Genomic DNA, 27,036 nt, shown 5'->3' with positions numbered 1-27,036 from the left:
CACTTGTAAATAATTATTACTGACAGTGAGGGTTGACAATAAAAAGACGTGACTTTTGAAAGATGGCTCTACGGTAACCCCCTTACCCACGGTTTATCTTTCTGCAGTTTCAGTGACCCATGGGCAACTGTGGTCCTGAAGGAGATGATCCGCTTCTGACATAGGGTCACAAGGTCAATGACAGCTTAACCCTACATTGCAGGCCTTTGTCATTCACCTCACTTCATCTTCTCATGGAGGCATTTTTATCATCTCACATCATCATCAGAAGAAGGGAGTGTACAATCATGAGATATTTTGAGAGTGGAAGCCCACATTCACATAACTTTTATTACACTTATAACTGTCCTATTTTTACAGTCGTTAATCTCTTACTGTGCCTCCTTTATAAATTAAACTTTGCACTGGTATGTACATATAGGAAAAAACCAGGGTATACAGGGTTCTGTGCTATCAGCGGTTTCAGACACCCCCTGGGCTCTGGGAATGCATCCCCTGTGGGTAAGGGGAGAACACTGCACTTGATTTCATTCAAAGAGAAGTGAAAGAAACGAACTTCTCCAGGAGTCTTGACACCTGTACTCCAGGCTGACTTCTGCCCCCAAATGGCCCTGAGACAGCCGCTTCCTTAACGAACCTCTGACATGAAGGGAAGCTGATGGCCAGCTAAGTCACTGCTTTAAGGATATGGTTTTAAATTATTTGTTTTCCTCTCACTTTGCACATTTTTTGGAAGTGAGGATATTTATCTCTGGGTCAATTTTCCCATAGGGAAAAACATTCCTTGGCTGTTAAATAATTGGCATATGAAGTAGAATCACATATTTGTGTGTGTGTGTGTGTGTGTGTATAATATATATGTGTGTATATATATATATATATATATATATATATATATAGTATATTTAAAAATTGTATATACAAAGGTGTGTATATTCATATGGGTGTGTGTGTGTTTTGTTCCTTGCAGATAAATTCTACTAACCTGGCAAGCTGTTTTACCCCTCCAGCCCCACAATGACTAATGCGATTGCAGTGATGCATTTGACAGCTGTCAGTGTTGATAATCTGGAAAATAATCCAGTAGCATAATGTGCTATCAATTATAATATTTATGAAAATGTTTCTCCTGTATTTCTAAGACCTTGTCTAACTGACTTCAGCCTTGATTACGGATACTCTCATCTTACTAGCTCTTTTCAGTGTGACTCTGCTACCCAGAAAACCAGAGGCCCCCCCACCCCCCACCCCAGCATTAACACAAGAATGACCCAACTGAGATACAGTGATTATTCACATTACCTTATCCGATGATAAATTCCGGTTAAAATGGGAGAAACGTCTAAACTCTTCTTTACATTTGCCAGTCTTTGTTATGTGCCTTAGAAATGACCCCTTAAATAACCTTACATCCTAGCTAGACGTTAGGATCCTAGTTACTAGAGTTACCCCCAAATCGAGGTATCAGTACTTCTGAAACGACAGTATTCCAAAAAAGATGAAAACAATATACAAGCCATAAAAGGACACCACACTTATGTTACCCCATCATAAAGCAAGCAGTACGTTAAAATCTTAAAAGAATACTTCAAATGTTTAAATTTCCACTGACACCTAAGGTCACCTTTTGTACTTTCAAAATTTAATCTCAAATGATCCGGAGTCTTTTCTCCAAGGAAACAAAAGAGCGGCAAGCTTTGCTCTGTTTTCTTCGATCTGAGTGCTGTTCCCAAGCTACAGGTCTCACGACCGCCAATTCTTCAACTGTCATCATGACACCGTGACAGACAATGTCAGGAAAACACTGCTGTCTAATGAGGGATACTTAGGCTTTAAACAAAACCGAAAAAGAGAGCACTCTGAATCTTCAAGACTGACTTTTCTCTTCTTAGAAATTGCTAAGGGTAAGTTCTGCTACCAAAGAAAAAAATAAGTCAAGGTAAATGTTTAAGCTGATTAAAATTTTATAATGTATCAGGTGTCTGCACTGGTTCCTTCTGAAAAGATGATACACTTGTCAAGGACCAATCACTGTTCTCTGGTAAGTTCCTTTTTTATTAGATTTCTTTATGCAATCCAGAGGGGCAGAAACTAGATATTTAAAAACAAAGTTTTTCTGGACTGGAGATTTTAAGTCTAAAATACATGTGTTTTTAATTTAGGATACAGCACAGATCTTAATTAAGATGGGAATATGCAAATAAGAAATTCAAAATGCAATTATTCTTTAAATATTGTTTCCATACTCTGATCCCCAGACAAATAAAACAAATGCTAGTCAATGAATGGGCTGAATACAAATCAAAAACACATGCTCTGTATATTTAATAGATGGATATTTAATGTAAATTCTAGTTTTGCTAAAATATATCACTTAGCACTGACCACTTTATGTAATACACAGTTACAAGTTAAGATATTTCATTTTTTTAAGTTTTTATTTATTTGTTTTGAGAGAAAGAGAGAGCGTGAACTGGGGAAGGGCAGAGAGAATCCCAAGCGGGTTCTGTGCTGTCAGCACAGAGCCCGACTTGGGGCTCAATCTCATGAACAGTGAGATCATGACATGAGCCAAAATTAAGAGTCGGACGCTTACAGTGAGATCATGACATGGGCCAAAATTAAGAGTCGTACGCTTAACTGACTGAGCCACCCGGGTGCCCCAGGCCTTTTCTTTTTAGAACAAGGAGCTGAACATTAATGTTTTGGCACAATATCTAGTGAACATTTGGTTGGTACATTTGACCTGGTTAGTAAAGAGGATCTGCATGTATCCCTCATTTAAAAAATCTATTATTTAAAAAGATTGTGGTAAAATACATATAAGTTACCATTTAGGGGCACCTGGGTGGCTCAGTCGGTTAAGCTTCCAACTTCAGCCCCAGTAATGATCATGCAGTTTGTGAGTTCCAGCTCTGCATTGGACTCTGTGCTGACAGCTTGGAGCCTGGAGCCTGCTTTGGATTCTGTGTCTCTCTCTCTCTGCCCCTCTCCTGCTCGCACTCTCTCTCTCAAAAATGAACATTAAAAAAAATTTTTTTAAAGTTACCATTTAAACCATCTGATGTATTAAAAATTTTTTTTTAATGTTTATTTTTGAGAGAGAGAGCATGTGCAGGGGAGGGGCAGAGAGAGAGAGAGGGAGACACAGAATCTGACGCAGGCTCCAGGCTCCGAGCTGTCAGCACAGAGCCCGACGTGGGGCTCGAAGGCACAAACGGCGAGATCGTTACCGGAGCTGAAGTTGGATGCCTAACTGACTGAGCCACCCAGGTGCCCCTAAAGCATTTTAAAGTGTATAGTCCTATGGCATTAAGTATATTCACACTGTTCTGTAACCATCACTACCATCCACCTCCAGAAAAACGGAAACTCTCTTTCCATCGAACGACTCCCCGTTCTCCCCTTCCACCAGCCTCTGACAACCACCATCTACTTAATGTCTATATGAATTTGACTATTCTAGCTCTTAATAAAGTGGAATCATACAGCATTTTTCCTTTTGTGATCGGCTTATTTCGTTTAGCATAATGTCCTGAAGGTTCATCCGTGTTATAGCGTGGGTCGCTCAGAATCTCCCTTCTCTTTTAAGCCTCAACAACATTCTACTGCATATACACACTGCATTCATTTGTCAGTGGCCACAAGGGTTGCTTCTGCCTCTGGCTATTGTCCACAGTGCTATGAACACGGCTGTACAAATACCTGCTCAAGTCCCTGCTTTCAACCCTTTTAGGCATTTACCCAGAAATGGAATTTCTGGATCATACGGTAATTCTATTTTTAGCTTTTTGAGAGAACTGCCGTACCATTTTCTGTAGTGACTGTACCGTTTCACAATCCCACCCAGAGGGCACAGGGATTCCAATTTCTCCACATCCCTACCGACGCCTGTTAATTTATCTTCTTTGGATAGCAGCCATTCTAGTGGTGTGAGGTGATAGCTCATGGTGGTTTTGATTTGCATTTCTCTAGTGATTGGTGATGTTGAGCATCTTTTCATGTGTTTATTCACCATTTGTTGATCATCTTTAGAGAAATCCCTATTCTGGTCCTTTGCACATTTTATTTTTTTAGTGTTTATTTTTGAGAGAGAGACAGAGTGCGAACAGGGGAAGGGCAGAGAAAGAGGGAGACACAGAATCCGAAGCAGGCTCCAGGCTCTGAGCTGTCAGCACAGAGCCCAACGCGGGGCTCAAACTCACGAAGCACGAGATCATGACCTGAGCTGAAGTCGGATGCTCAACCGACTGAGCCACCCAGGTGCCCCTGTATTTCTTAAGTAACACAAAGAACAGCTGTCATTATGCGTTATAACAGGGTGACACGGGACGATGTGCTGGAAAAGGGTCTTAAGTAGAATCTCAAACCGATGGCATAATGAGAACAAAGTCATTACTTTAAATCCTGTGCAGGTCAGACAGATGCTGTCTTAATGACACCTGTAATACACGTAATGTAAGTAGCTCAGCGCCTGGCCAAAAAAAGTGCCCAGCAAATGTTGGTCATTCTTTTTTATCCTCATCTCAATTATATTTGATAAACCCTGACTGATTTATGAATACAGAGGAAAGGCCTATTCTGTAGAAAGTATACTTTCCTATTGGTCACAGGAGAACAGTTAGGAGCTGGGTTGGAACACAACTTCACAGTTAATGCTGGAAACCAGCTCCAAATCTAAGTCCTCTCGACATGTAAGTTACATACAATGAGATTGGAAGGGTAACAATAGAAATTACCACCAATATCTTTGATGCCCTAATTTAGGCCTTTATTGATAAGCATTTGTAATAAAAGTTAGTCTTGTTGTAATTATTTAATGTATGTGTACATGACCTTGCTCATTTTGTGAGCTTAAACCTAAGGTGTCTATATTATGTGGGAAAGGTCGTCTAGCTAAAAGTTGCTTGATACAATGGGAAAAAACGTACCAAGCTCCTCTAATCCCGTCTTCATGAAAGTACACAGAGGATCCGACCCACGAGGTTCCTTCTCAGCCTTACTTCCAATTCAGCACAGGAGTTGTCCCCGCAGCACAGACTTGGAAAATGTCAGGTCACACGTACAGTTAAGCATGTGGGTGCTTATAATAAACGATTAATTAAATGGCTTAAGAAATCGCTGAGGGAGTAAAGGTCTTCAGATTAAAAGCACCAGTGTAACAGCTCCTGGTGCTCACATGTAACTAGCTGTTCTTAATTTTCTACAGCTTTCCATTGCTCAAAAATTTCTTAGGCATAAAATAAATTGAGCTCCACCAATGTGTGATGTCTGCTCCATTAATGTTGTGGCAAGTTCCTTTCCATCTGTACTCTGATCGGAATTGAAAAGAAAAGAGAATCATCCAAGGAAGGGCAGTGCTAGTCTCTTACAGACCACACAGAATACATATTTCAAAGAAGAATTTTTTTTGGTGGAATGTACATTTTGAAGGAAGGATATGCTGGATATTATGTGTTTTATTATTTTTGTTTTGTAAGGAATCTATCTTTTATCTGAATATTTTCCTGTAGGACTCAATCCTCTGGTATCTCTCCGTATGTTTTGAGAAAGAAGTCAGGAGACAACATGTCGTAACACATTTTGGAGTTAAGCAAGCCATAAAACAATATTAAGCCTAATTTCCTCTAAAGTAATTATCTGTAAATATAACTTTTAAAGAACCAGAAAGAAATTCCCTACACTGGCCCTGAGATTTATATTAGGCCAAATTAAAAAAAAAAAATTGAATAGGAAAATTAGAAAAATGTGTTTTAATCACGTGATTAAATGTGTAGCGCGAAGTGATGACTAATTAACATACAAAAAACCCTGGTTCCGGCAAACAAGAAGAAAGCGAAATCTGTGACAGTTACTCTAAGTGGGGTCTATGGACTTTTGTTACCTGCCTGCTACAAGTACGGGAAGTCCCACAGAAATCTGGTGCTACTCTACTACTTTCACTGTGTTGTGCAAGAAGACTGGCCCACAATGATCTGGAAAACAAGCTATGTAAAAAACACATACTAGTCTTTCACTCCAGGCAATCTGAGGACCACTGGTCTATAGTAACAAAATTCACCAACCAAACTCCTGCCCTGAGTTTCCATTTTAAAGACTGAAAACTAAGACACCCAAGTTATAAGCGTTCTATGTTGTTTTGTTGTCCTGTCTTTATACGGACTGTTTCCATAACAGGGAGGAGACTGACTTTGGGGAAGTACAGTGATAATTCTAAAGCAGGAAAAAAGAAATTACAGAGATAATCTCCCAAGTTTTTCATTCATTCAAGCAATAAGCACTTGCCGTGTGCTGGACCCTGCATGTTCAGGATGACGTCACCAAGATAGAATGAGGGGACATCCCAGCCCTTTGGAAACTCGATGTCTAATGAGAAGCAGTGTTTTCAGGTACTCTTCCCTTGCGCTACAGATGCGAAAGTAATCACGTTTAGGGAAACAAATATATTTTATATATATATGAAGCGAGATGCCTGGACAAATTCATAAACCAACACTAGAGAACAGTGAAAACAATTAAAGTACAAAATGTGCCAAAACAGACCCTAATTATCATTTCTAGATGACACAAAAATCCCGAGGACGTTATAGGCATCACAAAGTTGCCTGTGCAGTTGATTGAAAAACAAACCCCCCAAACCTACAACATACTTAGAATCCTCCTCAAGGATTATTTTTCTTCAACATCAGTAGAGTACAGTTAACAGGGAGATGCTTCTTTAATCGAGTGAATCAAGGTGTGATATAATAATGAGAATCTTTGTCAGAGTCTTTCCTTATAAATACTAACACACTTACTACAAGGGAATTTTATGAAGGACATGCCACGTAAGAAGGTCTCAAGGTATGTGGTGCAGAAATTATGTGACAGGTAAAGGTGCGGCAGGCCAGCCTGAGGTTCTAGGTTCTTCTACTTGGATGTCTATGCAGGCAGCATACCCCTCTCTGAAGTGGGGCTTCCGGTGCAGGCCGAGCCGACAGATAAAAAGCAGACTGTTAAGGGTCTGCATGTAGCAGGCAGAGCTGGGGCTACAGCAACATCAGTGTTCTAAAAGCCAGTGTTTAAGTTCCCGATGACCCCAGGGCTTCATGTGTATTGCACTGGCAATAAACTGACCAGACTGATTCTTCAGGAAACACTGCTATTCCTTTTTTCCTTCAAGGAATTCAGGAATGTCAGCCCACTGGGCAGGACTCTCTCTGGTTAAAGGTTCTCACTTAGAAACTTAGCTGGAGACCAAGTTTCAAGAGCAAAGTAAAAGACTTAATACAAGCAATGCAGAGACAGGAAAACGCTAATCTCCTACAACACAGGGGGGCTGTCATGAGGCCATCACCAGGCAGATGGCTGACAGGACAAAAATTCCATGTCACTAAAGCCAAGCCCACTCTGATAGCTGTCTGATATCCTGACCTAAGCAGAGAACAACCAAGATGGGTAAGTAGAACTGTTTTTTAATGGTATTGACTTGCATACCTGACATTCTTTTTAGCCCTATTTTTAAAGCTCAAACCCAGGGCGCAGCAAATATGTGAGAATACAGTAGGGGCTGGGCTCCCTTGGTCTCCCTGTCTGCCTGCTCAGACCTCAGGCCGTGGGTCTGGTCGCTGACCCCACCTCCTTCCAGACCAGGCTCTAGCCAAGCAGAGAGGCCAGTGACTCTCACCCTGAAACTCTGATAGGACAATCTGAACCCAGCCGCCCGCACTACCTCAGATGAATCCGAGCTGGAAAGGCTCTGCTCTCAAACAGAACACAAACACTGACTGCTTCTACAAGCCTGGCATCAGTCAGCGCTTGTGCTGAATTCAGTTCAACATTCACTGAGCGTGTCTTCTGTACCAGGCCCGGTGCTGGACGTTGCAGACGCACAGACACACCACACACAGACACATACACAGACAGACAGACGCGCACACACACACACACACATGCGCGCGCACACACACACACACACACACACACACACTAAAGTAGCTCTCGTCCCTCTCTGAGAGTCAAAGTCCCTCTCCTCAAGGGCTTACGGTTTAGTTGGAGGCATCGACACAATATGCAAATGCATGAATGTATTTCAGATCATGGTGATAAGGTCAGTAAGGAAAATCCTGCTGGAAGACCTAGTCCCTAACAAACAGACATTCAGGAATGAGAAGAAATGCTGAAAGAAAATACGCAAACATTTTTAATCACCAAATTTCCATACCCCTCTGAACCCACGCCTCCCCTGGTGTAAGGGTTAAGGCAGGTAATTGCTAAATTCCTTCCCAACTCAAAAATGCTATGATACTTGGCTTTAACAAGAACATTTTCTACTGAACTTAACCAGTTCCATTAAGTAGTTCAATAGCTCTGGCTTAAAGATAACTAAATAGCATTAAAATTTCAGTAAAGCAAAAAAAGGCTATAAGGAGATGAACAACTAACTTATGTGCAGCATAAGACTTCTTACATAACCAAACGAAACATGAACACCCATTGGAAAGTAAGAAATGGGAATTTCCAATGCAATTATTAAAAACTATTTGTTAGATTCCTTTGCATGCACTAGATTTTCAGTTCCCAAAACAATCTGACACATAATACGTGCTCAGTAAATATTTGTCGAACAAAGAAGTTCAATCTAACCCAAATCAAGAAGCCAGTTACAACACTGAACTCTCCAAACAGTGTGCGAGGTTTACAGTGAAGGCATTACCTACCTGTGGTAAAGACACAATGACTGTGGGAACCGTATTACCTTCTTGGAAGGCAATTGAAATGCCCATCTTTTACCTAAAAAGGTCCAAATCCATTTCAAAACCTGGTAACTATCCAAAGAAATAATCAGACAAGTGTCCAACAATGTATGCATAAAAAACTATGGAGGGGGCGCCCGGGTGGCTCAGTCGGTTGGGCGTCCGACTTTGGCTCAGGTCATGATCTCGCGGTCCGTGAGTTCGAGCCCCGCGTCGGGCTCTGCGCGGACAGCTCAGAGCCTGGAACCTGCTTTGGATTCTGTGTCTTCCTCTCTCTGCCCCTCCCCTGTTCGTGCTCTCTCTCTCAAAAATAAATAAACGTTAAAAAAAAAACCTTCTGTGCATCAAAGGACACTATCAGCAAAAGGTGAGGACCAACACAAAGAATGGGAGAAAATATTTGCTAATCGTATATCTGATAAGGGGTTAATATACAAAGAACCCCTATAATTTAATGGCAGAAAAACAAATAATCTGATTAAAAATGGACAAAGGACTCAAACAGACATATCTCCAAAGATGACATATAAATGGCCAACAAACATATGAAAAGATGCTTAACAGCACTAGTCATTAGAGAAAGGCAAATCAAAACCACAGTGAGATACCACTTCATAACACTAGAATGGCTACTATCAAAAGAGCATAAACTAGTAAGTGTTGGTGAGGACGTGGAGAAACTGAAACCCGTGCATGCGGGAGTGTGAAACGGTACAACCGCTATGGAGAACGGCACGGAGGTTCCTTAATAAACTAAACATAGAATTACCATGTGGTCCATCAATCCCACTTTTGGGTATATGCCCCAAGGAAGTGAAAGCAGGGTCTCAAAGAGATATTTCCAAACTCATGTACCTAGGGCCGTTATTCACAATAGCCAGAGATGGAAGTCAATGACTGCCGATGAGTGGATACACAGAGTATGGCATATATCCATACAATGGACTGTCGTTCAGCCTTAAAAATGAAGGAGATTCTGTCACATGCTACAACATCAACAAACCTTGAAGATATTACGTTAAGTGACATAAAAAGGCAAATATTGCATGATTCCATTCATATGAGGCATCTAAAGGAGTCAAATTCATATGTACGTATGTACATATTTACTTAAATTCCAGTATAGTTAACACACGTCCTATTAGTTTCAGGTGTACAATATAATGATTCAACAATTCTATACATCACTCCGTGCTCATCATGGTAAGTGTACTCTAAACAGCCTTCACCTATTTCACCCATCCCCCACCCAAAAGGAGTCAGATTCTTAGAGACAGAAATGCAACGATGGGCGATCATCAGGGTCTGGAAGGAAGGGGGATGGGGCGTTACTGTATAATGGCCACAGTTTCAGTTTTTGAAGACAAAAAGTTCTGGGTATTTGTTGCACAACACAAGTGTACTTAACACTACTGAGCTGCAGATTTTAAAATGGTTAAGATGGCAAAAAAAAGGGGGGTGGGTGGGAAGGGTTATATTTTATAGTGTGCGAATTATACCCCCAACAAAAGTTATGTGAAACATTTTAAAAAGCAAGTTACACAACCATTTGTAAAATAAAAGTGTGTGTATAGAACAGAAATGAAATGTAAGAATCTACTGAAAAATGTTAACAGTGTTTGTATTACAGGTGAAAAAGAAGTCTGTAGTTTCCCACACTTTCAGACTTTTCTTCTGGAGAAAATGTAATTACCTTGATATACAAAAAACAGGGCGTGGTCTCTATTAAGGGGCAGAAACAAGAAAGCTGATACCTGGGCTGGAGTGCTTGTAGTCACGGGAGACGGCGATTCACTAACTTTTGCCTCAGTCGGGGAAGCGGCGGACCCCTGCGAGTCCTGGCTGGCTGGCTGGTCTGGAGACAGAGCATCACTGCTGTCTTCGTCAAATGAGAAATCGCCCTGAGTTTGAGGATAGTCCTCCTTCCCAACGCCTAAAGAAAGAAATGATTTTCAACTTAACTTGACCTTGGAACACCAAGCTTACAATGATAAAGAAGGAGAAACAATGTTTAGTACAAGAACTTAAGAAGCTGGTTTAAAAAAAAAAAATTGATGGGGCTCCTGGGTGGCTCAGTCGGTTGAGCGTCCGACTTCAGCTCAGATCATGATCTCACTGCTCGGGAGTTCAAGCCCTGCACTGGGCTCTGTGCTCACAGCTCAGAGCCTGGAGCCTGCCTCGGATTCTGTGTTTCCCTCTCTCTCTGCCCCTCCCTGACTCATGCTCTTTCTCTCCCTCTCTCAAAAATAAATAGTAAAACATTAAAAAAAATCGAACATAATGTACTTCCCAGAGGAAGGACACACCAGTCACTACCTATGATGAATACTTGGGGAAGAAAGTCAGATCAGATCAGTCTGAATCAGATCAAGCCTTTGGATCCAACTACCAGTTTCAGGAAATACAGAAGACAAAAAAAGTTTTTAATGACACTGGGAATGCTAATGCATTCAGTAAAATCCAGTATGTGGGCATGGCTAGAGAACAGAAGGCTTTTTCACCAACGAAGTAAGAAAAGTTAGAAGACCCACCCAGGAGATTAAGATTTAAGAGCTGTATCAGCAAAGACAAGGTGTGAACCTCGCTTGGACCCTGATGTGGAATACAAGTGTTAAAAAACATTAAGAGGCATGGGAGAAAACGGAGCTATGGTTCGGTATATGTGGATCAGTCCCATTTCATGGAGAGGCCCAGTTACGCTGATGCCTTGCCTTTTGGGGCCCATTTCTTTTGGAGTGAATGGAATCATCATTGAATGTACTACTTAGAATTACTGACTACAAATTGCCTGAGATTTAAACCCATACTCATGCAAAATATGAAGTCCCCAGAGTAATGGAAACAAGACTAGTTTTTACAGCAGGATATTAACTTTTCAAAATTGCTTGCTGAACAAGCGGTATTATTATTATTATTTTTTCTGCTAAAACTTGTGCCAGAATATAAAGTATGCGTGGTGAGGAAACATTAGTAACTATGATAAGATCAGGATAAAATGGACAAATTTTACCATTCTTAATAAATACATCTGTCCTCATGTGCTACTTACGTTGTTGAACTAACACTGAACAAGATATTCATCTTTCCTAGAAGTACACAGAATTAAGTAATGAAAAATCTGTAAGGATCTTAAACAACACAACAGAAATTAAATAGTATAATGAGTAAGTTGAATTAAGAAAACGTCAGAATGAGGGGCGCATGGGTGGCTCAGTCGGTTGAGTGTCCAACTTCAGCTCAGGTCATGATCTCACGGTCCGTGAGTTCAAGCCCACGTCGGGCTCTGTGCTGACAGCTCAGAGCCTGGAGCCCCTGGGATTCTGTGTCTCCCTCTCTCTCTGCCCCTCCCCACCTGTGCTCTGTCTCTGCTGAAAATGAATAAACATTAAAAAAAAAAAAAAAGATGTCAGAATGAAATTGGAACTTAAGGACAGAAACCTCAGACGTGACAAGAGGAACTTCTGTGTTAACTGGTAAAAGATGCTTCATCTACCTTATTACATAAAAAACAAACAAACAAAAAATCCCAAGAATAACGGGAATTGGTGCAAGTGTTAATCGATTTCTAATTCACCCAGAAAACAATACTCATGATCGGTGCTGGCTTTTTTATTTTAATGTTTTTTTTATTTTAAGAGAGCGAGAGAGAGCATGTGCACGAGAGGGGGAGGGGCAGAGAGAGAGGGGGAAAGAGAGAGAGAGAGAATCCCAAGCCGACTCCACACCGACAGCACAGAGCCTGACGTGGGGTTCGATCTCATGAACCAGGAGATCATTACCTGAGCCAAAATCAAGAGTCGGACTCTTAAGTGACTGAGCCACCCAGGTGCCCCTGGTGCTGGCTTTTTAAATTAAATTTGTTTGAAACTTCCAAGTTTCTCTTTCTCCCAGAAATAGTAAATTTTTAGAGTCTTGCCTATAATTGCTTCCTTAACACTGGAGTCTACAGGAAGGATGTTTTTCTCTACCAGCTCCATAGGACCAGGTCTTTGAGCAATCTTTTCATTCAGATCATCCGCTAGTCGAGCTCTTTTCAACTTCATCTGAGTAGCCTGCAGGGATGGTTCTGCAAATGTTTCTAAAAGAGGAAACATAGTTTTAACCATTACTTGAATTACTCGGTTCCATAACGTTACTTCTGGCCAACTGAATCTAATTTAATTTAAACTGGGTTAAACATATTTATGTGTTCTCAACACACTGATGGAAAGAGAAGTAGGCTGTTTAAGAATGCTGTAGTGTACACTGTATATTTTTAGTCCTGGATACTTTATACTGTCTATATAATGCCCTTAGACGCAAATTAACATGAACTCGAGCCAAAAATGTGGTACTGCTCTTGTTCATTTATGGTGAGAGGATCACAGTCACATTTGTTAGGTATTGGGAGGTCTGGAGGATGAACACGAGGGATGTGGTCCATCCATGGCCCAAGAAGTGTCCAGGTGTGATCTGGCTTCACTGCAAAGTCAACTGCGAGACGTGGCACTGTTCTCTTACTTAGTTAGATCCTAAAACTTCTCTGCAGGAGCCAAAGGAAGAGCCAGAATCAAATTCTTGGGTTGATCCTTGTGTGTCTCAATCATCCTCACTAAGAATCTGGGTTTATTTCTGGGTATATAACCTTGGAACATTCAATTACATAGTCCTATGTCATAAAGATAGATGTCAATGGTCATAAAGAAGGCTCGGCTCATCTACTTGCAAACAGGAAGTTGTACAACAAATGCAAAAGTAACGTAAGTATCCTAGCTCATTCATCTGGGTAACTGTGTCAATGACTTGGCTTCTGGTACCTCTCATTAACATTTTATTACATTGTTCTAAATAATGTTTAGAAGTGATTAAAAACATGGTGAGATGTTAACCCCAAATTCTGAGTTGACAGTTGCCTGCCAGTTAAATTATATAGCAGAAGGTCTTTTAATGAAAATCCCCATAAATAATCTCAGGATTAACTGATGTTCTCTTTTTAGTGGGTACAATGTCCTGGCTGAAGCCCAAAGCACACCAAAAGCCCATGGCCCGTGAATTACTCCCCAGCACATCCGAGTGCTTCTCCTTCCACCAGCTGAATTACATGCTTACCAAAACTCAACCTTGATGGTCCACAAAACAGTTCATATCATTTCATATCTGCTGTCAACACATAATTTAACTACATCTTATAGGAAAATGATAAACTTCAAAAATAAGACTATTTCTTGGGAACCTAAGTTAAAGCCTTTGGAATGATTTGATAAAGGTGGGTTATTACAGAATAAGTCACTGTCAAATTAGGGCAATTAACAACTAAAATATTTGGGAAAAATTATAAAATCTAGGATTTTCCAACTCAGATTGCTTTTCAAGTGTCTTTATGTTGTTTTTTCCACCCTAAATGGAAATTGTAGATGACGTATGATAGCTGTGCTTCATGCAAGAAAGATGATGTGAACTCCATTCACTTCCCTAATGAGGGCCCTGGTCTTAAATCAGAGTATTGGTAATAAATGCACATTTCTGTAAGTGAAGATAACATGTGTGACCTCTCATTTTTAACACTTTCCTGTATAACCTTAGGCTGTGGCCCCCATCTTATTACATAAACCACTTCGAACCACACAGGAAGATGACAGGTAGAGAGAATGAGACCATGCAAATCACTCTTAGGGTGATTTTAAATGCTGTTGTTAAGATCTAGGTAGGACAGTCTTCTGCCTTTCTCCTTTCTCCCATCAACATTTCCATATCAGGAATATGTCTGGAATGAAAATATCCCGAAAGTAAATAATTAGACGCTGGGATTTTGGTATGTTTCTGTTTTTGGTCTTGTGATCTCCTCATCTCCACGATGCTGAGGTTAGATTTTAGCTGAACTTCAGAAAAATAATTTAGACTTTTGCCTGCCAAGCATCCAATTCAATCAAAATTGGGGTAATGTTAAAATAAGTTGGGGGGTTTGAAGTTATTTTTTAAAATTACAAATGATATATATTCTTTCTTTAAAAATCCCAACTTGAGAACAGATACTAAAAAAACATCACTTATGGGACGCTCATGCACATAGTTGTGTTTTTAACCATTGGGTAATCTTTTCTTCTTCTTCTTCTTCTTCTTCTTTTTTTAAAGCAAATATGATTCTTTTTGATAGTTAAATGTATTTGCTTTGGTTTTAATTATACTAATAAAGCCTGTTACAATTAGAAGGCAAGGTGAAACAGACAGCACTGTTCCTTCAAAAATGTCCTTTATAGGTCAAGGTATTTTTAGGTGCAGAAGGAGCCCCGTCCCCAGTTACTTACCACCACAATTGCTTCCTGAAGATTCACTTAACCCTGACATTTTTTGGTAGCTGTTTCTACCCTACCACTTGAGTTCTGGAAAAGCTTTTTTAGCCCAATGGACTTCTGAGAACACACTAAGAGTAGTGGAAGGCATATACCCGTCACTTCCCACCCCAGATATGGAGATAGTCACATAATCATAGATTCTTTGGATTAGAAGAGACCCTACTTGGGGATGCAGATACCAACTTGCTACTTGGAATTTGTTTACAACATCCTACTGTGGTGTCATCCTGTGCTTCGTCCCCACCACAACAGCCTGTTTACTGCCATCGAGCCCTTTTCACAATCTGTAATTCATTTGTTTTGCCTGTTTATTATCTGTCCCTGCTACTAGATTGTAAACTTCATGAAAGCAGGCACCGATCTGGCTCATTTGCTGGGTCTCTGGGGTCTAGTTCACTGGCCAATGAATGACCACCTCAAATGAGCATAACCATATTGCTTCTGGAAGAGTTTTAAACATGTCTGACCTTCAGGATATTACTCCTTATGATGAGCGACAATCTAATACTTTATAATATCAACCTAATTCTAATACTAACTCTATCATTAGACCAGAGGAATAAGTATAATATTCCTACTTGAGAAGGGTCTCTGAATCTTTGTGAGAAATTTCCAGATTCTTTCTGTATCATCTCAGGGTTTAACACACTCAAGACTATCACGGGGTCAAGCTCCTAGTCCTTGCTTAATAAATCAGTCTGAGGAACAAAACAATGAAAGAAAACGTACTCAGGAGCTTATGCGGGGGGGGGGGGGGATACTTTCAAGAATGCTCTGTCTTTAGACAGAAAAACATTCTGGTATGAGTCATGTGTCTCACTAGAGACAGAACAGAACTGTCCCTACCAGCTTCACAAGTGATGAAGCTAGACCACTGAGGAAATCCGGTGGGCTAAGTGGAGAGTATTTATATTAATGGTCAGATCAAGCTGGACTGTTGTGGGTACGTAACGACAAACAGAAGATGTTAGGTGTGGGCAGTGCACCAGGTAGATATAACAGGGTCCATCCAGATAGGTGAAAATCTAGGGTTACACTTGTGGCCTTTATGACTTAATGGGAAAATATTCCTCACTGATGAAGAAATCCTCTGGACCAAAAATGTTTTTCCAGAACAGATGGTAGAGACATCTACAGCACCAGTTGGTGGGGCAGAGTCAGTTCATCAATTGGTTATTTGGAGAATCAAGCCTTCCCCATGTATCTAACATAACATTTTAGCTTTGGGTCTTCATGTTGGCTATCCAATTTGGAGGATGTCAGCCTGTGGGGTAAAAAGTTATTAAGATGGGAATAAACAGCAATGGTGGAATTCTCACTTCTTTTCTTGAGAAAATGCAGCAAAATAAGCAGAAATAAACATTTTTACCTTCTAAAATGTGCATCCTGACAAGTTCAGAACGATCTGGTCGGCTCCGAATCTTATGCTTCAAAAAGTTTTCAGTCTTGAGAGAGAGAGAGAAAGAGAGAGAGAGAGAGAGAGAGAGAGAGAGAGAGAGAGAGAAGAGAGTGAGTCTTACTATAAATTGTTTATGACTTATTGTGGTTTTGCATTTTTCTCTCAAGGTACTCCATTTAAATAAATTGTATACTCTTCGGTCATGATTTTGAGAAGAAAAGAGTAGCAATTAGTACTTTGAAGAGCTATTATCCAATACATAATTTGAACTGCAGCCTTCAAAACTACACAGGCACTTGAAATGCATGCTGGCATAAAGTAAGCACTTTACAGACTTTTATTTTAAAACTTGGAAAAGGCAAAAGGCTCATAATTTGCACAGACATAGGATTTTGATCATTTAAATATCTAATAGCTACACTTCAGGTCAAGTAAAAATCCACCTAAATAACAAATTTCTTTAAAATCCTAATGTGTTTTCATTGATGAATTCATATCCTTGATCATACTTTCTTACTCAGAAAGGTTCTCAACTGAAACAATAAGGCTTTCAAATGGGTTTTATATTTTATAAGATTCTAAGAGATCATTATCGCCTTCTGGGAAAATTCCTACGGAAATTTTGGAACATGCTTATTTTCATATTGCATGATAGAAGTATTCCCTAAAGCAAAAAGAATGAATGTGCATAATGGTACTTTTAAACAAAAGTAATGAACATGAATTCGATGTGCAAATGGCATGGAAAACTCTCAAAGAATAGAGCGGAGTTGAAACACAGCAACTTCTTTAATTCAGCCAGATTCTCCTGCCCTTGGTCAAACGTACAGCTGACGCAGACCCAGTAAGGAAACCACCTAAAGATGTGTGGTTGTCGGGACACCACTTGGGCTGTCGGTCTGCTGGGGTAACAGGCGGCAGAAATACTCCATGGTTATTCTAAAACCTGTTGGTATGCCCCAGCACTGAAATGAAGAAATGCGATTTGTCCTTTATGTACAAAACCAGTTACTGGTTTTAAAAGAACAAAATTTGAACATCATGCTTTTTCTACAAACTTCCAAGATTCAACTACCCCAGAATATATAACTCTGGAAGCCACCTGTCCTGAAAATACACTGCATTTTCTCTATGGATATATTTAGGAGTAAGATTGCTACTTGCCCACAGGTACTTTAAAATACAAGAGAGAAGCAGAGAAGCAGAACCTCTGAAACTGAAATTTCTTACTCTGGCTCGTTCCAAGCTTTTTATCTGCTCATGGAATGCAGCTGGGCTCTTCAAAGCTGTGAGAAGAATAAGAACGATGTAGACAGACGAGTTAATATTTCAGCCAAACGTTAGGGTACATTATGTTGATGTTCCTTCTTAATCTTACTAGTTTGCATCTACAGTTCCATTTATTACTAGTTCCTTTAGGAGATCTGCAAAATTTGAAACCTTAGACGTTTCAGAATTAAAATCATATATTCACAAATAAAACAAGTGAACATTGAGGATAGAGTTGTACACATAATGACAATACAAGTACCAGGTCAGACTAGTTGGAGCCAACAGTTGGGCCAAATTACCATCACCAAGGGAACCGCGTGATGACTCCTTGATGGGTCTTTGCTCTGAGTGGCCATAAAAGATACCAGAAAAAGCCCAAATGTCCAGAGGACGTTTAGCCTAGGAGTGGTCTAACCTTGAACACGAGGACATGCTACACTTTCTGTCTAGCAGAGGTGAGTTACCATTCACTGAGACCCCACAATGGACATAGTCCTTCGCCCTGTCGTCAATCACAGTTATATCGTGGCTGATCGTCACCACCTCGCAAGGTAGGTATCAGGCCAAGTACAGACGAAAGGCTCAAAGTGGTTACCCAAATTCTCGAAGCCATATAGCTAAATTGTGATCAAAGTGCAATCTAAGTCTAGCATTGTGAATTAGAAGGTGTCATGATCTTTCTATTGTACCACGGTGCAACTCACCCTAAACACCTAATGATTCTTTAATATGTTAACTACTAGTACTTTAAATATTCCAGAATCCCAGAGGGAGGATAAGCAGTGTTTTACTAAAACATCATTTACTACAGTATTTCTATCAATTATCTTTGCAAAATCTTTTGTGTGTATGTCCACCTGTGAGAACTACAGGCAGTCAGACGCTGTGCATAGGATTTGGGCTAGGTTTACTTGGGCCGTCACCTCTAAAACTTGACTCTCTGGGTAGGATTATTTTCAGCTCTGGTACTTGAAGCACTGCAAAGATTCCTAGGAGACAAGCCCATACAGGTTTCTGTCTAGGGAGCAGCTCCCAAAATCAGACTAGAGCTGGCTTGGCAGTGGTGTTTTAAATATCACTGATACTATTTAATTGATTGGTTCATCATTGGGAATGTGGTAGAGAAATCTGGCAGATCCTCAAACCACCTTTTGAGTCTATCATAATACTAGATTCAAAATATTTAGATACTCAATTAATAGTAGTCCAGAAAAGTTTTGTTGGGAAAAAAGTCTACTGCAGAGAACTGTTCTCATAAGCCAAAAAAAGGTAGGGAAGCATAAATTCATTTTGTAATTTCTTCTTAGTCTTTTAAAGCCATATAAATTACTTCTTCGAGAGATCAATTTTTAGACAAATATCCATATAAATAATCATAACACCAAAGCAACCACTCTTCCACCTCTAAAACAGGAAATTACCTCCAAACTTGGTGAGCAAAGGTAAGAAGGCAACAGTCGAATATTCTAGAATTAATCAACTCTAAAAAAATGAAGGCCTCGAAATACCTCCAAATTATCTACTTGGGCAAGAAAGATTTTATTAATTATAAACAGAATGTGTATTAGTCCTGTAACCGAGATGCACTTAATTACAGACCAGACTGTACTGTATCAAGGATAATTAACTTGAATTAAATAAAGTAGAACAAGTTTTAAAATTAATTTTATCACGTTACTTTTGCAAGTCAAAGTAACACTGGACCCGTTAGGCAGAGAGGAGTCTGATGATTTCAAAACTAACACGAGGGCTCATGTTGGAAGTGAGAACTGATTTCAACCTAACTACCCCGTTTTCAAGGTGTTCTTTGTGTAATACAGAATTAATTCAAGCCCATCTTTTATAGTGCATCTGGTTTTCAAAATGTTCTTTGAGAGGATTCTCTTAGGCTGGCAGCGCTGATGCCCGATTTTCCGTATCAGCTCACGTGGACGCCGTATACTGACTACGTGGACACAACTGAAAGCAGAGTGCGGTCCAGGTTCTTCCCGGACGGGTGCGCTTTGTTACATCACACTGGAGGCGACAGTGACACTGAAATCTTACGTGGCATGATGCCCTGGTCCACCAGCTGTTCTCTCGTCCTCCTCTGTTGGAGCCTCAGCTGGAGCACTGTGAAAAGGAAAGGATCACTACTGAGTTTATCGGCAACTGCAGGTGCCAACTAGCGGATCCCGGAGGAGATACAACTACGCTTTATTAAACCCCTTCTACTTCATAAGCGAGTGAGGATAATACCTGGCACCGTCCAACTTGTAAAAAGAAAACCGATTTGTAGTTTCTGCCAGTTTGGTGAGCTCGGAAGTTCCCTTGGCTTCTTTTTTGTTTAGTTAGTTCATTATCTTAATTTGATGAATATAGCTAAGTATTTGTTGTTTAAATACAATGACAACATACTCTGCAAATAAACAAAAATAGTTGGCTTATACCTAAGTTAAGACTTGGGAATAAAAAATTTTAACTTGTAGAAATAGAAATATGAGATTCCTTGACATTAATTGGCTTTTTTTTTTAAAGCAACAAAAATTTATTTTAAGATTGACTTATTCGGAGAGATTTGCTCCATCTGGAACGAGTTTTAAATAGCTTTAATGAAGGCCAAGTATATAACAAAAATTAGACCTGTGAGGTATTACTAATGACCCAAAGGAAAATTTCTAAATTAAGAACTTAAAGTTTAATAATCTTTGCACAAACATCACACCATGTCTCACTCTACAAGTTCTAAAAAAAGCCAAAATCAATCGATATCTTATCTTTTTAATGAAGAGAAGAAAGAATAAATCATTAGAATTTGTAGAGAATGAAGTATACGTCACAAAATGTGAAAATCCAGTTTGCCACATTTAATAAAAAAAAGTTTCCCCTGTATTTCTCCAGCAGCTTCCTTTCCTAGCATCTATTTTTGTCTGGAAAACGAGCCGATCTTCACAAAAGAATTACGTGAAGTAACTTTGAAAAATACTTTCCTTGGTTTACCTTATGTTCAATTTTAAGTTTCTATTTTGATTTTTGTGGTTTCATCTATGGATGAAAACCAAGGTTAGGATTATTAAGGGTCTGAGTAAGGTTTGCCAATATGCTAAAAAAAAAATTACCTCAATGTACTTCTGGAAGAAAGAGAGAGAATTTTCTAGCAAGGGGGTGATGGCTGGCCAGAGAGGCTAGCTCAGGCCAGTCACGCACCCAGGCTCAAACAATATGCAAATGATGGCTCCTAGTTGTAACGACCCCCTGAGATCCAAAGGCACAGGGCCCAGGGCCCTTATATCCTTTGCTTTTTGCTTGCCCTTGTGCTGGGTGCACAGCACAGTCCTAGAGACAGTTCCAAAACAGTCTAGACTGCAAAATGGCTTGTAAACACATTTTCTTATTCAATGCTAGATATGAATGTCATCCTTTACTAAATGCTGAAAAATTTTTTTTGCTTCTTTTGGGGGCCGTAGGGATCACAAAGCATCAATGACCTCCCATTTAGAACCGAAGCAACTGACCTAAGATTCTATCACATAAAGCCAAAGAAAAATTTGATGAGTCAAAAAAATACAGGCACATGTTTCTCCCAGTAAAATGGCTTGTGATACTTTGAATCAATTATGCTCTAACACAAAGATCGTTTCCCTGATAACTTACAGTTTCCTGAGGACAGTATGTTCCCACCAAGGTACTTCACTAGGAACAAAAACAGCCAAAGAGATGACCTATGAACAGGATAGCACCCAAACGGCTGCATCCTCTAACATTCTTCTGTGAATGCTAAAGCTAACACTTGTCTGAACTTGAGACGGTCATTTCAAGAGGCCGAATCCCAAGAAGAGGAATACTGAGGGGAGAAAAGGGTCAGAACCATCTCCAGTTCAAAGGCTGACACTTCTGGAACACGGTGGTCCATGTCTGCTGATGGATCTCTAGCAGTGGCAGCCTTCCTTTCTCACAAGGGGGTCCTCAAAGAAAGGTGTAAAATAGAAAGAGTAATGAAAACATCAACAGCCCCCTTCTTTGGTTTAAAACAAACAAGCAAAGCACCGTACTTGTGAGACATTGTGAGACACACGTATCAAACACGATACAGATCTTTAGGGTGCGTGGCATCTCGGGATGATGGACACATTTGCAACAGCTTCATCTGCAAACCACAGTGACAACAGTAAGCCACAGTAAGCTGTAAGCGTCTCCTGACTGCACGCGGGTCAGCGGCCCTCATGCACTTTGCTGGCAGCCCTGCCCGCCATCAGGTCTTTGACTAGACATCACATTCTCATGCTGACATGCAAAGTGCGTGTGCTACCAGGAGGGTACCACACAACGTGGACGCACGTCACCGATGGTGAAGACGAAGCAAACACCAAACACAAACCACGTGTGTTTTCCATCCAGGTTCCTACGTGGCAAAACAAAGCACCTTTCTTATGCCATACTGCTTGCAGGGAGGGGAATCATCTTGCCCATCGATTCCCTTCTCATTGCCTCTGTAACCTTCCCAAGAAGCAACATCATTGTGCTACAGCGCTACTCAAAGCAGGGGAGGCGGGCAGCCTTCGTCTCCTAAGAGCCACGTACTGAGTGTCCGCTCGTGACTGCACGGAGCACGTGTGGGATGCACGGCCAAGGGCGGCAGGAGCAGCAACGGCCAGGAATGGAGGGTGTGTGTCGAAGCAAAGACGTGAGGAAGAACATGAATGGAAGAGGCAGAGGTACAGATGACAGTCAGGGTGTAAGCCTGATGACCCAGTCTGGCTTAGTTTTCACCTCTAACAGGAGGGGGGCGGCCCTGGACACACTGCACCGACTGTCAGGCACAACGCCCTGTGGAGAGCCTCGGGTACGTTGCCACTTTGGGTCAGTGTTAAAACACAATTACAGTATTTGCCCACATTAAATATAACCAGTCACTCACAACCTGATGGAAGATCTTCTGAGAATTTATAAAAAGTACAAATAGGTACAGGCTCATGATTCTGGGAAACAGCAAACCTCCTTTGGGTACTTCCCACTCAGCCCGTCAGTAAAAAAGTTCACGTATCATAAGGGACAACCAGTCCGCACCCCAAAGGCAGAACGTCCAGCCCAGGAGAGGCGAGGATGGAATGATGCACACAGTGTGGGTGTCCCACGGCACTGGAAAACCGGAGCTGGCAGAACCGGAAGCTGAGCCAGGGCAGCGAAGGCGCGAGGGGTCCTGAAGACAGAGGACCTGACTCTGTTAGTAATCAGAGCGCCACTTGTGGTTGTGGGATCAAGATGCTTTCTCGACTTTCTCTGGGGCCCTTATGAATCCGGCCCGGAGACCATTTTCCTCCCTGGTAGGCTCCACACTCGTGCTCCCGTGGACACAGGGAAGGCCCGGCCCACTGACCTCTGCCGGGCCTGCCGCACGGTTGTCGTTCTTAAGACAAAGGAGTAAACTGCTATCCCGGCTGGTCTCTGGAAAAGTGACACACTCTGCGTGTGTCGGTAAGACTGCACTTCTGTAGCCACGAAGGCAAGACTAGAGGCTGGTCCGGCAGGTGCTTTCTTGGGGTGGCGGCGGGTGGCCGAACAGTTGCCTAAGAAGCCAACGTCCCGGACAATGGCCTTGCGTCTGAAAAATGAACCTCAGAGTGTCCTCCCTGGTGCCGAGATGGGCGGATCAACTGAGCTACTGGGCTGACACCACAGCCTCCATCCTATTAGGAGATTAACTAAAACTGAGGGTTCTCCATGGCCACTTTGCAAATACTACACGCAAGAGAAGAAAACATGTAAATCTAGAGAATTCTGAGGGAGAAAAAATCATAGTTCCAAACAGTCAGCGAGCGGCTACATCGTTTCAGAAAACAAAGGACACGGTAATAACAGAGCAAAGAGAATTCACGTTACCATTGCTCTTATTTGAACATTTTCAAAGAATGCCTTTGTCTTTGAAAAATGTAGAAATGAAAACAATCCAACACATGATCCTGATACGTCCTTCAGTTTAAAATTGTTGAGTTTAAACTCCTTTGATTTTCTCAACAACGGGGGGGGGGGGGTTAGATATAAAAGATACGTATCTCATTATACAGCTAGCACTGTACTCTCTGTGTAAAAGCAAATACCTCAAGTTGAGAATTCTACGACAGCTCTGTTTCCTGATGACAAGACTCACAAGAGGTGCTCAAAGGACCTCCATCAACGAAGGGAGAGGAAGTGACAGAGCCATTTGCATACTGTATGTGGCACATCTTTCTTAATTAGCCGAGTCCAAGTCTTTTATTTTTTATTAGAAGAAAAACTTTTCATCTAAGAGTCAGATATGTTCATTACACAGGCTAAGGAAATATACCAAAGGAGGAGGAAGAAACTAAGCAACAAAATCCCTGAGTATATCACCCACAGACACACAACTACTGCAACCATACTGGGGTATATCCTCTGTCTCTTATCTAGGCCTAAGTTTGGACCCTCTGCTTCCACACATCATACCGTACATGTAATGAAAAACACTCTTATTTTAACGACTACACATTCTTTGGCGCGCACACTCCATGGTCTACTAAATATCTGCCTGTCATTTAGCACGGGGGTCGTTCCCAATTTATGCAACTATATACAATGATGCTATGGTGGAATTTGTGTGTATAAACTTTGTTCCTTACTTCCAGGTATTTCCCTAATTCCTAGAAGGAGTAATACCTCTAGTGGTCCATAGAAGGTATGGCCGTGAAGTAGTGAGATGCATTTCTTCGGGGGCAAACCAGCATCTTTGGAAATTATAGCAGATGGGGGAGGGCGTGAATACAGACTACTTTACATGTACTTCATGTAGAGAAAAAAATTCTTAATTATTGAATTTTCCCAAGGTGGACAGGTCTTAATACTTTTTAAGGCTAACCTTCAGGGCTTACTCTTATATTTCAGCAGAGAGGAAAAAGTACAAGCAATTTAAAAAATTCTATTTTGTGCTATTCTTTACTACAACAGATGAAAACAATAAATGTGTCAAGGGAAGTGCTGGAGGCTTGTTTTTTTTTTTTTTTTTTTTAAAGAAATGTAAAACTTGGATTTTTAAGCACCGTTCCAAAAAATGAAAGGGAGCTTATTCAATGTTAAAGAGGAAATGTCTCTGTTATACGGCATCACAGACACTCTACACATTGAAGAGTATTTTCTTTTAGTTCCTTTCCCCTGCTTTTTGTTAAATGGATTAAAATGCTTTTGGAACAAAATTTCCAGGTTAGTTTCTAATAGAAAAAAAAAAAAGAAACATAATATGCAATAATGTCATTCACATAATACTTACACCCCACTTCAAAATTTTCAGCCGCTTTATGAACCAAGGCGATTTGTCTGTTCTCTTTTTTTTCTGTAAGTAGAACGTTTGAAGTGCTTCTATAATATGACATAAAGTGCTTTTTCACTCTAAAGGAAAAAAGCCCCATATTATGCAGCATTTTAATAACATACGACAGTTGAGCATGAACTGGATAAGCCAGAGCAACGTGCAGTTTTGGCGCAAAGGGCTTGCGAGGGGACATCTGAGGACTGTATACTACAAAAACAGGGCAGAAATGACCCTTTCTGGGAAGCGGTGTGGCAGTGGGCCATGATCTTGGAAATTCTCAATAAATAGCCAGTTTCACTTATGGGGTACGAAGGAGGGTGGGACAAGAAGGGGAGGGGACATAAGCAGCTGTCGGTGCGTCAGAGAACCTGACTGCGGGACATCGGGCAGGATAAACCGCAGAATCACGGGGAATGAAAACCCAAAATCCTGAGCAGTCAAGGGAAGGCCGGCTAACCAGAGGCCAAAGCAAAGATGGAAAACCAAAGAATACTCTGGAATTGATGATGTATCGACTCTGAAGTCAATACCAGGCAAATACCAGTCAAAACCAGGCCCTGGTTTCAGTTTTTCAATTTAATTTTATTTTTTCAAACAGATGTTTGAGGAAAGGGAATAAAGTGATTGGGGTTTGGCAAAAATCTATTACGGACCGTTTAAACTACATTAACTTAGGGGCCTGGGGTGCCTGGGTGGCTCAGTCTGTTAGGCGTCCAACTACGGCTCAGGTCATGACCTCACAGTTGGCAGCTCTGAGCTCTGCGTTGGGCACACTGCTGTCAGCAGCCCACTTTGTATCCTCAGGGTCCCTCTCTCTCTGCCCTTCCCCCACTAGCACTCTCTCTCAAAAATAAATTAACATTTAAAATAAATTAGGGGCCTGATGCTATGAAAACAAGACCATGTTATCATCATAACATCTTTTCAACAGATATGGGAGGGAGTGACGGGCCCCTAAGTCACATCTTAGGACAGTGAAGCCTGAGGGCCCCATTCAGTCCTGGATGCAGTGGTTTATTAAAGTGGCAGTTGAGTGGTAAAATGTACAACTACATTTGCTTACAGGTAAGGCCGAAAATTTGAAGTCTTGGAAAAATGTGATATTGAAATAGCAAAAGATTGATGAACTTTTCCTTGACCTTAAAAATAAATGTTTAAAAAGGTGGTAGTTATTAATACTGTACTATGACCACTATTACTCCAGATGCTTGGGAAAAATTACCATTTTTTGCCCCAAATATAAAACCATAAGGATTGTTAAAAAGACTTTATTATTTTTTAAAGCAGTTTTAGATTTACAACAAAACTGAGAGGGAAGGACAGATTTCCCACATACCCCTGCCCCCACACATACAGTCTCCCCCATTATCAGCAAGGTTTTAAAAAATTTAATCCCACCAAGATTCGCATGTTCTTGGTGTGGACGGGTACTCTGTAGTCAGAAGGTAAGCAGTCATATCCTGAGAATTCCATCTGGGCCCGGGTCTCAGAAATACACCACTATATGTACCACCAATGCCTCTATTCAAAATCCATGTTTTAGGAGAATCTTTTCTATTTATTTGTTGAAATAAAAGTGACACACACACATAAAAAAGGCATTAAAAAGAACAGTGAATGTTGGTCCATCCCGCTCCCCACCTCTAGTCCTCCACCATAAAGGAAAGCACTGGGAAGCTTCCATGGCTCCAGAGGGTGTTCTGTGAATATTCCCAGAATATTAAATATAAAATATGCAAAGGAGATGTATGGGGTGAGATCTTACTATTCATGTAGTTTGGTGATGTGCTTTAAAACACCCCACGAAATCTAGCTCATTCTTACCAGCTGTGTTAACGGCTGTATCTAATGTGTGGAGGTCTCAATTGTATACACATTAAGTCTCTAGGTTTTTTGCTATTATAAACCAGGCTGCGGTGATTGTCCTCATTCATTTTTTTGGTATCCTTTCATGATGATGATGATTATATAAAATGTATGATAACAGAATATGCA

At 40.8% G+C, this 27,036-nt stretch overlaps 1 protein-coding gene and 1 long non-coding RNA gene across 4 annotated transcripts in view; one reads left to right on the top strand and one right to left on the bottom strand.

Moving 5' to 3' along the window:
* Positions 1–19,847, bottom strand: part of MRTFB (myocardin related transcription factor B) — a 58,046-nt gene extending 38,199 nt beyond the window's left edge. For 2 of the 3 annotated variants that reach the window (XM_049638274.1, XM_049638275.1), the window contains exons 1-5: positions 19,785–19,847; positions 17,697–17,752; positions 16,437–16,512; positions 12,652–12,813; positions 10,490–10,668 (exon numbers count right to left, since the gene is read on the bottom strand). In XM_049638274.1, the coding sequence (XP_049494231.1) occupies positions 10,490–10,668; positions 12,652–12,813; positions 16,437–16,512; positions 17,697–17,752; positions 19,785–19,791 (480 nt within the window). In that variant the 5' untranslated portion in view covers positions 19,792–19,847. Of the gene's footprint in view, positions 1–10,489; positions 10,669–12,651; positions 12,814–13,235; positions 15,800–16,436; positions 16,513–17,696; positions 17,753–19,784 lie in introns of those variants that run through there. The other variant, XM_049638276.1, reaches the window with a different exon arrangement.
* Positions 13,403–19,791, top strand: LOC125927903 (uncharacterized). The gene is made up of 3 exons (XR_007459497.1): positions 13,403–13,474; positions 16,634–16,784; positions 19,585–19,791. It is a non-coding gene; the product is annotated as an uncharacterized LOC125927903 (long non-coding RNA).
* Positions 19,848–27,036: the final 7,189 nt, after the last annotated feature.

This window comes from Panthera uncia, chromosome E3 (assembly GCF_023721935.1).
Source record: "Panthera uncia isolate 11264 chromosome E3, Puncia_PCG_1.0, whole genome shotgun sequence".
Classification (NCBI taxonomy): domain Eukaryota; kingdom Metazoa; phylum Chordata; class Mammalia; order Carnivora; family Felidae; genus Panthera; species Panthera uncia.
This window is presented reverse-complemented; position numbering and strand designations above follow the sequence as displayed.